This window comes from Hylobates moloch, unplaced genomic scaffold, assembly GCF_009828535.3.
Source record: "Hylobates moloch isolate HMO894 unplaced genomic scaffold, HMol_V3 SCAFFOLD_8, whole genome shotgun sequence".
NCBI lineage: Eukaryota > Metazoa > Chordata > Mammalia > Primates > Hylobatidae > Hylobates > Hylobates moloch.
The window spans coordinates 68,417,031-68,430,850 of record NW_026652283.1 but is presented as its reverse complement, the minus strand read 5'-3'; the positions used below and the strand labels follow the sequence as shown (position 1 = coordinate 68,430,850).

General features: G+C 42.8%; 1 protein-coding gene across 2 annotated transcripts in view; it reads right to left on the bottom strand.

Moving 5' to 3' along the window:
- Nucleotides 1–13,820, bottom strand: part of LMX1A (LIM homeobox transcription factor 1 alpha) — a 154,352-nt gene that overhangs the window by 40,236 nt on the left and 100,296 nt on the right. For both annotated transcript variants that reach the window (XM_032159107.1, XM_032159109.2), the window contains exon 4: nucleotides 7,178–7,410. In XM_032159107.1, coding sequence (XP_032014998.1) covers nucleotides 7,178–7,410 — 233 coding nt within the window. The remainder of the gene's footprint in view (nucleotides 1–7,177; nucleotides 7,411–13,820) is intronic.

The following is a 13,820-nucleotide window of genomic DNA, read 5'->3' as shown; positions in this document are numbered from 1 at the left end:
TATTGTTTGAGATAGCAAAACGAAATTCTGACTCAACATTTTTCAGTGATTCCAAAAATGAAGAAAAAAGGAAGGCAATTTAACATAAAACTAATTGCATCCCAGCACTTTGGGAGGCCGAGTCAGGCAGATCATGAGGTCAGGAGATCAAGACCATCCTGCCTAACATGGTGAAACCCCGTCTCTACTAAAAATACAAAAAAAAAAAAAATTAGCCGGGCTAATTTTTTCTCAGGTGACTTCTGATTGTAAAAGAAAATGTAAAGATAAAATTTAGGCGGGTGCCTGTAGTCCCAGCTACTTGGGAGGCTGAGGCAGGAGAATGGCATGAACCCAGCAGGTGGCGCTTGCAGTGAGCCGAGATTGCGCCACTGCACTCCAGCCTGGACAACAGAGCGAAACTCCATCTCAAAAAAACAAAAACAAAACAAAAAAAACCATAAAACAACTAATTGCAGCATGATGTACTGGATTCAATTCTGGAATGGATAAAGTCATTAATGAAAAAATTTCATGAATTGGGATAATGTCTATCGTTTAGTTGAGTGTTATACCAATGTTAATTTCTTAGTTTTGATAAGTGTACCATAGTTATGTAAAATGTTAGCATTATAGGAAGCTGAATGAACGGTATATGGAAACTTCTGTCCTATTTTGCAACTGTTTTGTAAATTTAAAAAATGTTTTTATTTTTAAAAGTTTTTAAAAACTGCTTCACAGGACACTCTCAGGTGACTTCTGATTTTAAAAGAAAATGTAAAGATAAGAGGGGTAGATAAGTAAGAAATGCAACATGGACCAACCAGAAGCCATGGTTACCCACAGCCAGGCCCCAAGCCCCTGCCTCCACCCCCAGGTCGAAAAAGCTAATGAAATCATGGGCTACATCAACAGAACATAATATCTACGACAGGCAGTAATAACACTGTGCTGGTTCAAACCACATAAGGAAAACTGTATCCCCTTCTTGGTTGTACCTTTGAAAAAGATCGTAGTATTTTCATAGATAGAAAACAGAAAGTCTGTCATGATTGCTAGTTAGAATAATGAGGGCCGGGCGCGGTGGCTCAAGCTTGTAATCCCAGCACTTTGGGAGGCCGAGGCGGGCGAATCACGAGGTCAGGAGATCGAGACCACGGTGAAACCCCGTCTCTACTAAAAATACAAAAAATTAGCCGGGCGTCGTGGTGGGCGCCTGTAGTCCCAGCTACTCGGAGAGGCTGAGGCAGGAGAATGGCGTGAACCCGGGAGGCGGAGCTTGCAGTGAGCCGAGATTGCGCCACTGCACTCCAGTCTGGGCGACAGAGCGAGACTCCGTCTCAAAAAAAAAAAAAAAAAAGAATAATGAGGAAGAACTAGAAGGAAAAGACAAAACTTAGAAAATATCTTACATCTTAGGGAGCATTTCTGTCTTGAACTTGAAGGGTTGCCCCATGTAGAGGAAACACTTACTTTGTGAGTTCCCGAAAGTACAGCCAAGACCATGGTTTGAGTTTACATACGAAGACCGATGTTGGAATTCAATGTAACAATTCTGACAATTTACCCCCAGAATTGAAGTCAAGGGCTCCTGTGATATTGTGAAATATATATTTGGTTTTCATCTAGTTTCTTGACAAAAAGCTACTAAAATCCTTGAACACTCCATAGTGATAAGAGTATCTTTTGTTGGCTAATGGTAGCTGGGAGCCCCTAGGTTATTTCAGGATGGGGGCTGGTCATTGGAAAGGCCAAGGCATGATTGGAAGGTTGGGACTTTCAGCCCCAGCCCCTAATCCCTAATCCTTCACCTCTGGGGAGGGGAGAGAGGCTGAAGGTTAAGCTGACCACCAATGGGTAATGATGTAATCAGTCATTGCCTATGCAATAAAACTTCCGCAAAAACTCAGAAGGACAAAGTTAGGGAACTTCTGGATAGCTGAAATGTGGAGGTTCCTGGAGGGGTGCATCCAGAGAGAGCATGGAAGCTCTGCACCCCTTCCCCTATACCTTGCCCTATGAATTTCTTCACCTGTCTGTTCATCTGTATCCTTTAAAACATCCTTTGTGGTAAATGAGTAAATGTAAGTAAAGTGTGAGCTGCTCTAGAAAATTTAGTGAACCTGAAGATGAGGTCCTAGGATCCCCAATTTATAGCCAGTGAGTTAGAAATATAGCTGACAACCTACTACTTGTGATTGATTGGCCTCTTAAGTGGGGTGGGGTCTGGCAGTCTTGTGGGATCAAGCTCTTAACCTGTGGGATCTGATGTTACCTCTAGGTAGACAGTGTCAGAATTAAATTGAATTAAGGGATACCCAGCTGGTGTCCACTGGAGAATTGCTTGGTATGTGGGGAAAACCCCTACACAGCTGGTGTCAGAAGTGTTATGTGGAGTGGAGAGTAGAGAGGAGAAAAAGCAATTTTTTATTTTTCCCCTCTATCTCTTTAGTTCTCCATGGTAGGAAATGCTTAAGTAGAGACTGGATAAGCATCTGATGGGAACTTGGACTGGATAAACTCCAAAGTGTCTACCAATCTCAAGAGCCCGTGATTCTCTGGTGAAGGAGAAGAGCACTTCTAGACACTTCTCTAGAAGTTTTTAAATGTTGGGGGTCTCTCCTGGAGACCTTGGGCATCCAAGTTGCCCAATGTCAAAAAAAAAAAAAAAATCATCTGACTCTGGCTACAAATTCCATTCATCTGCTTGGGAGGCTGCTTCAAGGCCATCAGCAAAGCAGGCACCAGGACAAAAAGGCTGGGCCACACCAGAAAAGGGCACACAGCAGTTGCAGATGTCCTGAGTTTGGTATCCCGTGTAGCTGTGAACGTGTCACATGCTTTTGTGTAAGATCAGTCAGCATCACAGAACCATAGATTCTTTTTAAAAAAATAATTTCAACTTCTATTTTAGATGCAGGGCATGAACGTGCAGGTTTTTTACATGGGTATACTGCATGATGCTGAGGTATGGGGTACAAGTGATCTGATCACCCAAGTAATGAGCACAGTACCCAAGAGTTAGTTTTTCAACCTTTGCCCCCCTCCCTCCTTCCTCTCTCTAGAATCCTAGATGTAAGCCACCCTAGAGGTCATTGACGCAGTCTTCCACCAACTGCAATTAAAATGTTAAGGGACAAGCAGTTTATTTCCCATAAAGGCAATCCAGTTTGACCCTTTATCAGACACAGTTCTACCCTACGTTGAACCAAAATCTGTCATTTCTTCCCCAGTACATGGGTCGGCAACCTTGGGTGTGATTCTCATATGTTCCTTGGCCTTATTTTTACTTAATATACTGAGTCTCTTTAATTATTTATGATTTAACAAGCTAATTACTCTCCTCAAGATTCTCTCTGGTTCGTCAATGACTTCCTCAAATGCATCATTTAAAATTAGCCCACATATTCTAAATGTGCTCTGACCAGGGCAAAAAAAAAAAAAATGAAACTCTAATTACATATTAGGGACACTGTAGTTCTATTAATGCGGCATGTCTTTTTGGCTCCTATTGGCTTTATTGCCAACTATAACCCCATGTGGAATTCCCTCAAAACAGGTACCTTTTCATACAATTAAAATTGAATTTTGGTAGACAATGGTTAGATTTCATCTTGCTGTCTTTGTGTGGTTCTGCTAGCTTGTCAAAATCTTTTTGAACATTGAGAGTATCCACTGCCACACCAGCCTTCCCTGCCAGGTTTGTGTCATCTGTAAACCAAATAAACCTGGCTTCTGTGTCTTCATCCAAGTCATTGATAAAAAGGTTAAGGATACTAGATCAGTCATTCACTCAACAAACACTTATCAAACACCTACAATATATATGTAAGGTGCTCAAGACAGAAACCAGAGGATAAACTGTATTTATACTGAGGCAGATCCTAAAGTTGTTTGCTTTCTGTTAACAATGAGGTGGACTTCATTCCATGAGGATTTACTTCAACTCATTAGGTACTTATTGATCACTTACTCTTCTCTTGGCATCATGCTAAGCTTTGTTAAGGAAACAAAGGAACCAAAAGCTACAACCCTGGTCTCTAGAAGTTTGTCCTCTCAGTAGAGAGGCAAGCTTTGGCACACAAAAAATTTTATGATACAAGACAGGCAGCATTGATATAATTGATGAAATGAGTAGTCCAGATAAGATATTTGATTCTGGTTGAGACTTTAATGTCACTTCATTTAAAACTACAACAATAATTATAGATTTTTAGAGTTGAAAGGGATAACAGAGGTCTTCTAGGTCTACCCTCCCCTCCCACCTCATCAATATTACTTTCAATGAATGGGGAATGCTATCTCTTGAGTAGTTTTACTCTTTGTTAGATTTAATAATTAGAACGACATTCTAGCATTTCCTGTGTTAAATCAAAAATTACTTCCCTGTACCTTTCTATCTAAAGTGTAAACACTCAGTAATTTTGTTGAATAATTAAATGAATAAATTCTAATTCTGTTTTCTGAAACTGGAAAAAAATAGGTCTGATCTAATCATTTGAAGGCAACAATTATGTCCTCATTCAGTCTTGACTTCTCTATCCTAAACATACACAATTCCTTCATTTGATACGGTTTTGAGACCTCCTCATCCCCACATCATTCTTGTCATTCATATTTTGACTCTGTGCCTGGCATGACACAAGCACTCAAGATATGTCTACTGAATGAATACATGAATGAATAAACTGAAAAGCTCCAATATGTAAATATCGGCCTCAAAGAGAAATTTCCATAACTGAACATATTGCTGAAAATGGGATCAGAAAGTGAACCTGTTGCAGTTCCCTGGCACTGAGCATTATAATTCTATTAATCTGTAAATGTTACTTAGATCAGATCAGCTTTTTCTATTGCTTTTTTTTTTTTTTTTTTGCAGGGGTAGGGGCATGGAGCCAATCCACTAATGCCTCTTATTGATTTTCTAGTGAAGTAAAATCTGTAAACCTTTAACACAGGTCCAACTGCATAACTTAGTGATTAAGCCTCTAGACAAATGTTTATCAGGAAAGGCTAGACCACAGCATTTATTTCCATGTGAGAAAGCACGGTATGTCCCTCTGGGTATACACATCTTTCTATGGTGATGCTATATTCTGATCACCATAACACCTAAGCCCTTGGGAAATTCGAAATTCTACAGGATTTTGAGGAGGAAGCCTAAGAGGGTGGACACAGCAAGATACCTGGAGGAAAATGACAGGGTAAGTTGACCTTTTTATACCAAGTGTATATCCATTAGAATGGACCCAACTACCCCTGAAGAAGATACTCCATATGTTAGTGCCAGTGTTCCTGACAAGGAGAAATTTCCCTCAAATCAAAATAAATCCAGGAAAACCTAAGGACGATAAGACCAGTAGATGCCCGCTTTCTTAAGGCTGCAAGCAAGGTCAGGTAAGAACAAACCTGGAAGTAAAGGGAGCAGAACACGGCTGCCACAAAGATGCTAACACTGACTAGTGGATGTTAAGCACCCACATTTATTGAACAACAGGCTTTTTATATGCATTCTCTCTCATTCTCCAACAATAAACCTATTAATAGGTATGATCATCACCATTTTATAGCTGTGGAGATTGAGGCTTAGAGAGATTCCAAAATTTGCCCAAAGTCACAGAGATATAGTGATATAACCTGGCTAAGGCACCCCACCTGTCTGTCTCCAAAGCTTTTGCACTTAAGCACCATGCCATAATGCTTTCTCTTCATGTGTTTATTCACTCTTTAACAAAGAGTTTATCAAGCACCCAGTGTCCCAGCCTGTGCTAGGCCTGGGAATATAGTGGTAAATAAGACATACACTGTCCTTCACAGAGTTTAGCACTCTGAAAAGAATAAGAAACAATCAAACATGTAACTACAATGAAGTAAATATCCCAGTAGGAGAAATTAAGGGTAAACTCATCCAGCATGAGGGATTAAGAGACCTTCCCCATAAAGTTGCCTTTACAGGGAAGCTTAAAGGATAAGCTAGCAGGACAAAAGAGAGAGGGAAAGAGGCTGAAAGGGAATAGACTTTTAAGATTAGAGAGTAGGTGAGACACTGACAGGTGCTAGGGCCTAGTAAGGCTGGAGTGAAGGGTGGGAGTGATCAGAAACTCCCAAAGAGGCCAAAGGGATGGATAGAGTGAGGTTACAGGGGGCTTGGAAATGGACTGGAATCGGCAATGGCAAGAACTAGTAAGGTCACATGGATTTTACCTAATTGGATCTCACAGATTCCTATGGATAAGATGAATGCTGAGCTGTGGGGACCAACACTCCAAAAAGGCATTCCATGTTTAATGTAGTCAGTGTTAATTTGATGTAATTTATCTGACCTTGTGAAAACTGCCCTATAAAATCTCTGAACCTCTCCTGTCTCCTCTCTTTCGCCAACCCTCAAGGCAGTAAGAGGGAGGGTTGAGCGGGTGGTGAGGAGAAAGAACAAAATCATTCTAGTGCCTTTCTTTATGTGACCTGCCAAGCCTTAGATAGATTCCATCTTTCCCACTTGACAAATGAGGAAACAAAAGCTTAGGGCAGTTCGGTGATTGTGGTAGACTGAATTATTGGTTCCAATCCATCATTCTCTTTAATAGTATTATGTATCTATACCTGGGCAAGGGTTTGTGGTGCATGGAGTATATTTCTACTCCTGTTGACTTTGGATTTGATATTGTCATTTGCTTTGGCCCATGGAATATTAGCAGACATGATGTGTGCAGAAGCTTGAAATGTGCTCTGTGGTTGGGCATGCCTTCTTGCACTTTTACCACTGTCAGAAGATCATGCCCTGCAGCTGCTGCTCCTCAAACCTGGATCCTGGAATGAATGGCACAGAGTATACCTAAACATTGTCTACAGCCTGGAGCTAAGCTCAGTTGAGATCAGCAGACTCCAGCTAACTGGAAGCCTGAAGCAAAGTCCAGTTAACTCCAGTTAACCCAGACATTTGTGTGTGTGTGTGTGAAGTGTTTATGGTTGTATGCCATGGAATTTGAGGGTAATTTGTTATGCGCCTCATCATGGTAATCGCTGACTGATAAGAGATTACTCTGAGCTTACAAAGAAAGTTCCTGAAATACACAGAACTGCCTTGCCATGGAGCTAGGCTGCCCTGGAGGCTGGCCATCTAGGGAAAAAACAATGCAGACAGCCACCCAACTCCACTCTACCCACCCCACCACAGCCCTGCCCACCACCTGGCACTCACCTGAGTCTGAGGCTGCTGGGCTCACCAGGCTGAGCAACTCTCGCTCCTTCTCATAGTCCCCTTTGCAGAGCAGCTGCCCCTCCTTCAGGACAAACTCATCACCCTTCTGAAGCTGTCGCTCGCAGACACAGCAGCAGAAGCAGCTCAGGTGGTATACACTCTTCTGGGCCCGCATAACAAACTCATTGGGAGCGATGGCCTCGAAGCAGCCCCCACATTTAACAGCAAACAGCCTGGCAGCAGGGAAAAAGGAAGTACATGCACCATGAGTACAATCTGGCTTGGTCCTGGGTCTCCCCTGAAGTCAACAGCAAAAGGAACTTCAAGAACTGGGATATGAATGTTAGAATGGAATGTACTTTAAATCCAGGTTATTTATTCCCTATGTGTCTCCCCTGAAGTCAACAGCAAAAGGAACTTCAAGAACTAGGATATGAATGTTAGAATGAAATGTACTTTAAATCCAGGTTATTTATTCCCTAAGGAGATTGAATTGAAGCATTCAGTTGAGTCATTCAAAGGCTTAAGAAGGGTGTCTGACTGGATAAAGGAAATGTGGTATATATACACCATGGAATACTATGCAGCCATAAAAAGGAACAAGATCATGTCCTTTTCAGGCACATGATTGGAGCTGGAAGCTATTATCCTCAGCAAACTAATGCAGGAACAGAAAACCCATCACGGCTTGTTCTCACTTATAAGTGGGAGCTGAACAATGGGAACACATGGACACAGGGAGGGGAACAACACACTCTGGGGCCTGTCAGGGGGTAGGGTGGGGGAAGGGAGAGCATTAGGAAAAACAGTTAATGCATACTGGGCTTAATACCTAGATGGGCTGGTAAGTGCAGCAAACCATCATGGCACACGTTTACCTATGTAACAAACCTGCACATCCTGCACATGTACCCCAGAACTTAAAATAAAATTAAAAATTAAAAACAAAAGAGGAGTATCCGAGTTAATGCCCAGGATGTATTTGCTGTGGTTCATGACACAGTACTTTCAAAGGTTGATCTACAGACTGGCGCCAGGCAGGCTGTTCAGAATCCCTGGGGGAGCTTATTATTTAAATTATTTAAATCAACAATAACAAAAATGTCCAGGCCCACTCCTATCAGCGTATAAAAGGATGTGCCCCAGATTGTGAATTCTTAATAAGCTCTTGAGGTGTGTAAGAGCTTAGATGTGTAATCTAGTTTTTGAGAAGCTGCATCCCAACTTCCCAGCCTGATATTCAATAGATTCAGCCTATCTCTCAAGACTTAACTCTTCTTTCATTTATTTTCAACACAACAGTTAGACTATCTATTATATATGCCAAGCCAAAAGCAGTAAGTGCTAGTGATGTGAAGATGAATAAAGGAAAATCCCTCTCAGAATTGAGTTCAGGCTAATGGAAGAAACAGACATATCCAAATAATTAAAGTAGAGGGCTGTGGCAATACAGAGGGGAAAACAACTAACCTGCAGGGAGTGAGTGGGGGGTGCATTTAGTATGTATTCAATACATCTAAATCAAACAAAAGACAGTAAGGAAGGCAGGCTGGCAGGCACAAAGGGGTGTACCTCCAGAAGGTGACAGGTTAAGTCATGACCAATCACAACATAGGTGGACATCATCTGGCAAGCAATTGGGATTTGAATGGTTTACAGAGTCTCACTTTGTAGCCCAAGCTGGAAGGCAGTGGCGTGATCTTGGCTCACTGCAATGTCTGCCTCTTGGGTTCAAGCGATTCTCCTGCCTCAGCCTCCTGAGTAGCTGGGATTAAAGGTTCATGTCACCACGCCCAGCTAATTTTTGTAATTTTAGTAGAGATGAGGTTTCACCACGCTGGTCAGGCTGGTCTTGAACTCCTGACCTCAAGTGATCCTCCCACCTTGGCCTCCCAAAGTGCTAGGATTACAGGCATGAGCCACTGCTCCAGGCTTGAATGGTTTTTTAACATAGTAATATCCAAGTTCTGGAAAAGGAACTCTTGGCTGTATGAAAAGTGGAATGGAAATGGAGGTAGTGAGATGAGTGAGCAGCTGAGAAATTATCAGGGTCAGGACTCATACAGCAGAGGTAAGACAGAAAGAAGGGGGCAGAGCCTACAGCTGGGAGATAGGAAAGCATGGGGCATGGCTCCCAGGGTCCTGGTGGTCAGAGCTGGCAGGTAATGATAATGCCAAGACTCCAGTATACAAAATTACTCATTTCCTACCTCTGGGCCTGTTTATGCCATTTCCCCATCCTAGAAAGCCTTCCTTTCCTGTTTAATTTATCTGAACCCAAACCACCCTTCAGGACACAGCAGCTTCCATCTTCTCCTTGAATCCTGCCCTGATCTGTGCCCCCCAGCCTAAAGTGACTGCCCCTCCTTTGAATGATGATACCAGGAACTATCTCTGTGGGTCATTCCACAGTTATCCGGAGATGTCTCAAAACTACAATATGAAAAGTGGTGGGCACTGGAGGCCTGGGCTCTGTTGCCAGCTCTACAGATAACCATGCAAAATCTTGGGCAGGTTGTTTAGCCCGCCCCTTCATATTTCCTTTTTTCTGTCTGTTGTTAAGATGTTAGGCCAGTCTCCTCCAGCTACAAAAATTCTGCCATCAGTGCTTGCAATTGCTGGCTCAAAATATTATCTTACTCTTGCCTTATTATTTTACTTTTCCCAAGTTTATAACTTATCTTGTCAACAGCTCCTATTTCAAGAACAAGGCCTATGGGATATTTATATACTCTCACACATGGTGGGTACTCAGTGAAAGTTGATTTTGTTTGACTCATGGATCTAATTTGTTCACCCTCTCTCTGAAATAACATAATATATATAAACAGCCTAGCATAGGAGCTGACACATAATAGATATCCAATAAAGATGTCTCTCTTCTCTTCCTTGTCACTCCAGAGAAATAACAGTTCAGGGCAACCTATGAAAAAACTAAAATTTAAAGCAGATCCCTCTGTTTCTTTTTTCTTTTTAAAATTGCTTGATGGTACCATAATTGCATTTGTCAAAACTTTGGCATAAGCACAGAGACAATATACCCTAAGAATATATCTGGGATTCATTCACTATAGCATTCATTTTACTATTTCCAAAATAAAGAGGTTTTTTTCTTTTTTAAAGTAGTAGCAAAATAGAGGGGAAAATACTTTCAAAAACACTCTGTTTATCCCCACATGACAGAGGAGTCAGTAGACATGGAAGGGTCAGATGGTGTACAGGAGAGAAAGTCAAGTGGGCACAGAATGGCCAGAGAGAGCAGATAAAACTCCACACCACTCTCTTCTTTATAAAGCTAGATATGAGCTGACTCAGAGCCTATCCAGGGAGCTGAGGCCACCTTGCTCTGCTAATGAGCCCCACCCTTGCAGGAACTAACAAAACATGAACAACTGAAGAGCATTTTCCTATAGACACGCCAACTACCATGATGGCCTAAGGGTTGACAATCAATTCACTCAAAATCTCATTTGTGAACTCATTCAATCATTTATTCTTTTCATTCATTCTTTTATTTATTCAGAAGCATCCACTATGCACCCTGAAATATACCAAACTCTGTGTCTTTATAGGGACATCCCAACAGCATTCATGTACATAAGCAAGTATATACTGAGTGTCTGTTATGTGGTAGGCATTGTTGTAGGCACAAGAGGATACAAGACAGACAAATCCTTGACCTCATGTAGCTCACATGCTAGTGGGAGAGACAGTAAACAAACACATAAATGAATAGATAAATCATATCTACCTTTAGGGATTTACCTTTAGGAAACAGGATGTAAGAACAATACAAAGCAATGTCCCATGAATATAAAATAGAATGGCATAAAGCTATAGTATATATAATTATAATACTTAATCACCTCCCCACTCTAAATTGTGCTGGTTTATGATTCTAAGTCAATATATGTGCACTGTGTGTTTATCTTGGAAGCTTCCTGGAAGAAGACAAGAGTTTTGAGGGTGGAATGAAGGGGAAGCTAAGGAGAAGTTCCCAGGGAGGCATTACTCACAGGTTGACACAAAAAAAGAGGGCCATTCTAATTCTTTGAGTGAAGAAAGGCAAGGCTTGGAAAAGATGATGAAGCCACCTCTCAGGAAACAGCCTCCTGGGACAGAGGCCAGGCTGCAGGATTGGAAGTGCATGTGCTGTCTTACTTTCAACAGCTGCCTGGAAGCACCACACCAGTCCTCCTTGCCCTTGGTCATCAGAAGCACCTCAGAATAACCTATCTTGATATGCTTCTCCTCTGCCTCTCAGCTTCAGAAAGGAAGTGAAATTGGGGGATAGTCCAAGGGGTTGGAATGGCTCGTTTATCACTAACAGGTATGGTAGAGCCTGGAACTCCAGGTTTCAGCTGCCCTTCCCCTGCCCTCTCGCCCAGTGTGGTTTTTCTCTCCATGTCTAAACCTCTGGCACATCAGTCCTTTGACTATTTGCCTTGACTCCCTCTCCCCTATGCTGGATGCTGTCATTGGGCAGAAAATCCATCCAGTTCATCCCTGGGCCCCAAGTCCCCGGTTGCTGTTTGCCAACCTGAGCAAACTAATCAATGCTTTCCCAGGAGCTGGTCAAAGGCCCTTTGTCCCCAAGCCCTCCTTCTCCTCCCCTTCCCCTGGAATTAACTGTTAAACAGACTCGAGGCAAATGCTCCCAGGGAGTCAACAAGCACTTGAGAAGCTGCAACAGCAGGTGGTAGCATCTGTGCTTGTCTAACTTCCACCCTGCTAATCTCCTCCTCTTTTTCTTGCTTTCTTAATTTCATCCCCCACTCCAAAAATTTCCCCCAAGTTGGAGAAGGGAGGGTTGGAGTGAGCTCAACAAAGAAAGCCCACCATGTTGACTCAGGAGTGGCTAGAGGAAGTGGCGGGAGTTGTCTGGGCTCAAATCCTGAAATGGTCATGGTCACTGGGGATTACAGACCAGGAAGAGCGGGGCAGTCCTGTTTTTTTCTTCTCTCCTTCTGTTTTTCCCTCCCTTTCTGGGTTCAAACCAGATCAACTTCGTCTTGCTACCTTGACTCCTGTTACCTTCACTAACTCCAGAGTAATTCAAGGAGAAAAGGTGCATGTGGTCCACCACCTGTGTGCCAGATGTGTACACAGCTGTACGGCTACCACTGTGGACCCAGCTGCTGACTGTACACCTCCCACAAGTTGTTTTCTCTAAGGCTCAGACAAGCAGAGAAAAGGGTTTGTTCAAAAGTCCAGGTCATAATTAAAACACAGCCTGTCTCTTCCTAATGCTCTGGATGGCATCCCCCATGGTTACTTCCCCCACTGAATGCTAATGAGACCTCACTGTGGGTTCAGAGCCTGGCAGCCTAGCTGTGCCCTGGCAAGCTGGACAAGGCTTCTAGAGATGTCTAGCTCATCGAGGCATACATAACAGCACCCAACTTTCCTTGATGTCATAAATTCTCCTACCCCTGAAAGTTCTTCAAATGGTTCCTTATCTCCTCTTTGCATTTAATTCCCTCACCTGTAAAATGGGAATAATAGTATCTACCTCCTGGAAAAGCATCCATGGCAGTACTTGCTGCAGAGACTAAGCACTCAGTGCTGTTCTTCCTCTATTGATCACTCTCTGTGGGGAAGATCTGGGGATGCCGTGATAAATAAGGCTGTCCCTCTCCTTAGGGAGTTCACATTCTCTGGAAGGCAGCAGACTCTAAATAAATGACCTCAGTAGGATGTGTTTGGGATATGCAGAGAGAAATAGCTGGGAATAGCACAAAGAAGAGACCTATGCACTTAGCTTAGGCTAAGGGTCACGGAGACTTTTGTCTTACACTTTATCTTCTTTTCTTCTTTCTCCCTGCACCTCCTCTCACTCTCCCTTTTCCACTCACTCTGCCAAGCAGGAAAATAGAGGTTGGCTGAAATGCTAGTCAATGCTTGCTTATATCTCTTCTTGTACAGCTGCAAGCTATAAGATGCATAACTTTCAGTTTTGGTGAGACAGCCTGGGTTCTCGGGCTCTGCCACTTCCAGGCAGCATGACTGGGAGAACACCACTTCATCACTTGCTGCCTCAGTTTGCTTTGATATAAAAGGTAATAATGATGCCTTCATTTCTGGACTAATGAGGATTAAATGTACATGGAGTACTTTGTGACCTATAAGGTGTAGTGCAATTTTTTGGGCCTTTATCATTTGACCCTTGTGGAGTTTTCTTTCTTGCCTCAAACATGGTTCTTGTTGCTTAAGAATTTTGTGAGTTCTGGTCAGGTGCGGTGGCTCACGCCTGTAATCCCAGCATTTTGGGGGGCCGAGGCAGGCGGATCACCTGAGGTCGGGAGGTCGAGACCAGCCGGGCCAACATGGTGAAACCCTGTCTCTACTAAAAATACAAAATTAGCCAGGCATAGTGGTGCATGTCTGTAATCTCAGCTACTCAGGAGGCTGAGGCAGGAGAACTGCTTGAACCCAGGAGGCAGAGGTTGCAGTGAGCCGAGATCACACCATTGCACTCCAGCCTGGGCAACAATTGTGAAACTCCAACTCAAAAAAAAAAAAAAAGAATGTTGTGAGTTCCATTCTAAGAGAACACTTCGTACGCAGCATAAGCCCTTCCACTGACTCCTCCCTGCTTTGACATGGGCATGAGTGCATCTCCAGAGCATAGTGCTGACCCAGA